The 6,349-nt window shown below is 28.7% G+C and overlaps 1 protein-coding gene across 1 annotated transcript; it reads right to left on the minus strand.

Annotated features, from left to right (window-relative positions):
• Positions 1-828: 828 nt before the first annotated feature.
• LOC124835388 (transcription initiation factor TFIID subunit 9) lies at positions 829-3,718 on the minus strand. Its single transcript, XM_047310308.2, has 2 exons — positions 3,273-3,718; positions 829-1,284 (listed from the first exon to the last, which is right to left on the minus strand). The coding sequence occupies exons 1-2, from the start codon at positions 3,534-3,536 to the stop codon at positions 1,015-1,017; spliced, it is 534 nt and encodes a 177-aa protein (XP_047166264.1). The 5' UTR covers positions 3,537-3,718; the 3' UTR covers positions 829-1,014.
• Between the last annotated feature and the right edge of the window lie 2,631 nt (positions 3,719-6,349).

Below are 6,349 nucleotides of genomic sequence, written 5' to 3' on the forward strand. Positions count from 1 at the left end.
ATGTGTCACATTATAAACACTCAGATTCTTCTCTAAGGTAATAAGTAGTTCGTAGCAAAATTATTACTCTTCTTGAGTTCAATATTCTATCAAATAAAATAATTTGGTTTATAAGATCACATTTTTCTTAATTCACACATTTTGTTTTGAATATCTCAATTCTTTTTTTTTATTTTGCATTAATTTTGGGTTTAACTAAAACGTAGTTCGAGAAAATGTATTTTCTTAAATAGTTTTATAGAATTTCACCATACCACATAATATTAGGGTTAACCATGTATTAATCGCGTGTCCATTCATGCTTAGTAATTTTGATGAGGTGTGGTATAATTCTCACATTGCAACTTTGTCTACTTGTACCCAGAAAATGGACATACAGAAGGAAGATAACAAATTTTTGCATATTTGTGTGACGGGTTAATATAAAGAGAAAATCAGTTTAACAATTCATAAATTTCTTTAATATTTTTTTCATATGTAATTTATTCCAAGAAAAATTGGTCGTTTTTTAAATTTTACTCCTGATATATATATATATATATATATACATATATATATATATGTATATGTATATGTATATATATGTATATGTATATATATTCATAAAATTGGTCCAATTAGCTTTAACAAATTATTTTCTATTCAATCCAAATTGACCAAATGAAATGTACTTATACTCAGCTCAAATTTTCTATATACAAACCTAACTGAAAACAGAAAAAACACCTCAACTCATTACAAATTTTTTAAATTGAATGTCATTTCACAGTTTGCAAGCTCCAAACCAACCGAGAGACAATGCTCACATGGACTTTGAAACGAATCACATGTACATATTCCAAGCAGAATGAACCGTTTGGAAACTTTTTCATTTCATTATAATGTCAAAACCTAGTGAATGTTACACAATAAAACAAACATGGTATCGTTTATAGAGATTTTGTAGCTAATAATACTGTTGTACAACAATTACACAAAAGTTAGACTAAAACATGTCACATAAGGGAATTCAAATTAATCCTTTTGGCGTTTGGGCAGGGGAAATGAAACTCTCTGATGGGGATTCTGCTGCAGCTCTACCTTGTCTTCCTGAGTGGGATTGGGAATGGTAGTTTCTTCATCCTCTGTTTCTTCTAGAGGTTCAGCAGGCCTTTTGTTTCGAATTCCAAACTGGTAGTTAGGACTGATTAATGTGTCCTGGTCAGGCGGAAGTGGGATACCGGGTCCTGCTATAGTCTTTGGCAATGGTATCTTGTTGCGGTTCTGAGCCAACTCCAGCAGCACCTGGCAAGTGATTATATTAAACATTTTATTTTTCAAGAAGACATAATATTTGATGGAAAAGAGTGTTGGAGATCCTATATTGATTAGAAATATGACTAAATTATAATATATAACTGAATATAAATTTCACTTTATAAGTCAGTTTTATAAGTTGAATTAAACTAAAAATTCATTTCCTAATTAAGTGCAGATGGTATTGGATCACCAAAGAGACAGATGACTTCTACGCAAACAAATAATTCCAGATTGCAGCTCATGACATGGTAATTAGTAACTAATAAAATGAATCTTAGAAAAAATGTTTCTATATAATTTAGAAAAGGCTATCTCAGCCATGATTCTCAAACAAATGAATATTAAAAATTAGTAGAAGATTAATATCTGCAACCTAGTAATGAAACTGCAACACAGAAAGGTGGACGCTTTTCACACAAAAGAAAAGAAGACAAGAATAATTTACATGAATTTAAAAATAAATTTATAAAAACTATATGGCACAGGAACTTGTGCCACGGTTGTCAGATTGAAATGTACATAATTGTGCTAGTTTACAATTCAAGGCAAAGAACATAAACTCGCTAGAAAAACTTAGACAGACTCGAGTGGATACTATATTCATTCACAGTTTCATGTAAACTTGGTCAGTCAAAGTCTAGAACAACCCAAATAATATTCTCCAAAACATGAGAAAAACAACTGCCTTTTAGGTGTTAGGTCATTCTATCCAATACGCTCTACAACTGGTCATGCAAGTTTACTGGAGTACTCTGTCCATACTGTCAGTGCAGGTTTTGATTTGAAGAGAGTGGACAAGATCTGCAGATGGTTCTTAAGGTCTAGTCCTCCTGATACAAGTACAAAGGGAATATTGATAGAAAATTTGATGCCTTTTAAAGAAGGAGCTCAGACCTCCTCAATGGAGTGGAATAAAGCTAGCAGCTATGAAGCAGCATGTCCGGGTTCAGGCTAAAAAGTCCTTCTATCCAGGTTTGTATCTTACATACAATGATTTTCAAAAATAGAAGCATTTTGTTGGTGTATTAAACCAGCAAATAATGGTAGCTAGGTTTGTAGGAAACTTTTAAAAAGTTAGAGAGTTGGCTACAAGATATACATGATTCTTGGCAATGAAACCAAGTTGGGAGGCATGTATGGCAAGCGGATAATAGGGTTGTCTATGATCCAAAAAATGTAAAAATTGCAGATTTGCTTTCTAATTCCAGATGGTTTCTGCCTGCAGCTACAAATCAAGATCTGTCAAAATTGGGGAGTGTATCAGAGCCATAAGGCCCTTGCACAGTGATCAACAAGACACATTCATATGGATGCCCAATTACTCAGTTTTCCATAAAAGTATGCACCAATCCTCCTCTCCTGGTTCATATATTCTTTGTTATGGTGCATCTAACCATATGTCGAACAACAAAAATCCCCTTTCTCACATTCGTAAAAAGCTTGATGCAAGTGACCATGAGCTCCAGTTTAAAGGGGAAGTGTTAAATATAGAAGACGCAGCACTTGTAGATGCTAGTTTTAGCACATGTATTATCTATATGATTGGATTGAAAATTAACCTATGTTAGGGATATCACAGAACACACTATTCTCAATATGAATATAAATGTGTGGTCATCATTTGACACACGATTACCAAACCTAGTAATAAAAAGAAAATTAATCTTTGGAAGTAAGAGAACCCAACTATTTCAAGTCCTGTGGTGGGCTTTGCTTGAGTTGCGACACAAAGATTTAAACTTCACATAAACAAGGCAACCTTTCACACTACCTTAACTCTTGCAAACTCGAGCAAATTGCTTCAAACTATCAGCACACCCAATTAAGCCAACAAAATTAACACACTTGACTTTTAACCTCAGACAACAAAAAAGAATCCCTGTTTTTTTTCTCTCATAAGTGTTTATAACCATAAATTCACATGAAACAAAGTTGAACAATTGGAAAGGCGAATTATTAATTACTGTTATTACCTCACGAGGTGGTGGTTGCGAGAAGCTGAAGTTAATCTTGGATTGAATCGCAAGCTTGACATCGTCACAATCGATTGAGGATTTTCCGGCGTGCTCTGAATAGACTTGTGCATCGGTTAATACATCGACGACGTATCGATACCACAGTTCAAGGAACTTGTGAATGACGCGAGGCTCGTACTCCTCCACGCCCATTGACTTCAACAAAGACTTCACAATCTTTGCATCCCTTGGCATTCCCGACTCTTCGTCTTTGTCACCCATACCTCGCTACTGCTCCACCGGAAGACAAAATGTAATTCAAACGCACGGTGGCCGGAATCGCCGTGGACGGTGTCGGACGGATGCTGGTTATTCGCCTAGAAAGACTTTGGGAGAAGTCTAGGGCACGAAAACTTCCTTTTGCATGGGCCTCGTGAGTCGGAATTTTAAAAGGCTCAAATGAAAACACTGTGGCCCATGGGCTTTGTTATTCGCACTTCCCAGTTTTATCTTTCTGTCTGCCCATCGTTCAACAGAAATTTAATTTTTCTTCGTAGAAGGGGGAGTTGTTACTTTACAGTACCCATGGTGTCCTTAATGTATTTGTATTTTTTATTTTTATTAAATTTTGTGAATAAGTTTAGTAACTTGAAAATAAAATATTAACTGCTTTTGTTAATTTTAGCATGTGATTTATTTATTTTAAATAATTTTAATAATACTAATGATAAATTAGAAGAAATAATCAAACAAATCAAACTAAGAGAGCATACTGATATTGAAAAAAATAATAATAAAAGGTTTAATTAAATATTTTATCAATGAAATTTTAAATATTTTTGTGAATTTCACCCTCAATTTTCCATTTTGTGAATATTATTATCTGAAATTGAAAAGAATGTATATTTTATGTTTTTTCATATTTTAAATTACCCGTTTTATATTGAATTTGCAATTTTGTAATTTTACTTTGAATTTTCAATTTCAGAATTTATATTACTGAAACTTTAATTTCATAGATTTTAACATTGAAATTTTAATTTTATGAACTTTACATTGAACTTTCAATTTCACCAATTCTATTATTTAAATATAAAAATTATATGCATCTATCTTTCTACTTATTAGATTTCAATTTATGAATAATATAATTGATATGACTAATAATAACATTGAGTGTAAATTTGAGGTGGAACACTATTACTTGGACAATGTTAAACAAATGAAATTTGTGTACATAACTTCTTATGATAATAATTTGCAAATTTTGGATGATATCGTTTGAGAAATTTTCTACTTATCAATTGACCAAAACATATTTTTCCTTTATTTTCTATAATAACTAGATGATAAAATATTTTTAAAATAATTCATCGAGAGAAAATTAAATTAAATATTTATAGTCATTTTAGAACAAATCAATATTACAAAAATTAAATTCGTTTATAAATATTCAAAAGTACCTTCACAGTTTTCAATTTTATATAATACTTAAAAGTAAGTATTTTAGCATAATATCTGATTAATTAAATCCAATAAACTATAACATTTGAATTTTCGAACTTTTAGATGTGACTCAACATATTAGGTTAAAATAATTCAGCTATATTTTTTCAATTTTCTTTTGCTGTAAAATTGTTTATTTAATTGGTAGTTTAAGTTATATTAGTTATATCACATAAATCGTGTCCATAAACCCTAACAAATTGTCATAATAATTATTGATTATCTGTGTTGAATTTATTTTTTAAAAACAAATTTTAAATTTCTGTTCGTATCTTTCTCATTTTCCCTGTTATATAATTTTTAAACATATTAGTTATTCTATAATCATTCGAAACAGAACTCGGTGAAATGTTAAAAACATAAATTGGGTAAGATTTTAATTATGATCAATGTAACGTTTAAGGATTTTAAACTATTTTTTATGCTAATAAATTAAATAATTAGTTCAATATTCAGTAGTGTTACATGATCTTTACTACTCATTACAATATGAAATATTTTTTGTTTTTATTTATTTTTATCACATCATTACATTTTTATGTTCTTATTTTTCTTATAATGTGATTATATATAGAAAAATATTTTCCTATATATTATTTCGATTTACAGTGATGATTTTTAAATCCTTTGATAAAATGAGGTTCAAAGTCTTAATCATCATCAGTTTGGATTCCGAAACAATTTAGTCTTCCTAAATATAAATATAAGTTAATCTGAACTCGGTTTAATTAACTGTGAATTAAATGAGTTTGAGTATGATGTATGATCCAAATAGAATTCTTTATTATTTTTTATATATTTTTATTATTAGTATTTATTAGTTAGGTTGAAAATTTGATTTCTTTTCAAAATGTCCTTTATTAATATTTTTTCGAATGCTCTGATTTTACTGAGAAAAATAAGTTTTTAGTTTTTTTTATTAATTGAGTTTTTATTTTCAAATAATTAAAATAATTAAGTATTTATCATTAGTTTTGTATTAATACGGGTAAAAGAAGTGTCAGTTTATGATTTTTTTTTAAATTATTTAATTATTTTTAAAATAAAAATAAAATAAAAAATAATAATAATAAAATAATTCAAAAATTTAGAAATTAAAAAAAAAACACTACGTGTTAGGACGGAACTAACAATAAAGACTTAATTATTTTAATTTTTTTTGAAAATAAAGATCATTGAAAAAAAATAATTAAAATCTTTGATACTTTTTAATAAAATTAGAGTTGTCAAACCGATTAAACTTAATATTTTAATATTTTAATAGTTTAAATATTTAATTTATTTATTTATTATTTTTATACATTTAACAAAAATAGGTGATTATTTTAATTTCAAATCAATACAATTTAATTGTACTGTAATAAATATATAAAATAAATGTTCAATCGTATTGATGAATAATTAATGCAATGTTCTTTCTATTATAGATGCGACGTTAAAAATAATGATACTACACATTATCTCATTATAAACAAAAAGCACTAAATAAAATATTGTTGAGAATATTCATGCATCTTCGTGTTCTGGTAGATTGAAGATAAATAAAAAATGACAGTTATCCAACAAAAATTCCATATAGACACTCCTAT

The sequence above is a fragment of the Vigna umbellata genome, chromosome 1 (genome assembly GCF_029865625.1).
Source record: "Vigna umbellata cultivar VRB3 chromosome 1, Vumbellata_1.0, whole genome shotgun sequence".
In the NCBI taxonomy this organism is placed as follows: domain Eukaryota; kingdom Viridiplantae; phylum Streptophyta; class Magnoliopsida; order Fabales; family Fabaceae; genus Vigna; species Vigna umbellata.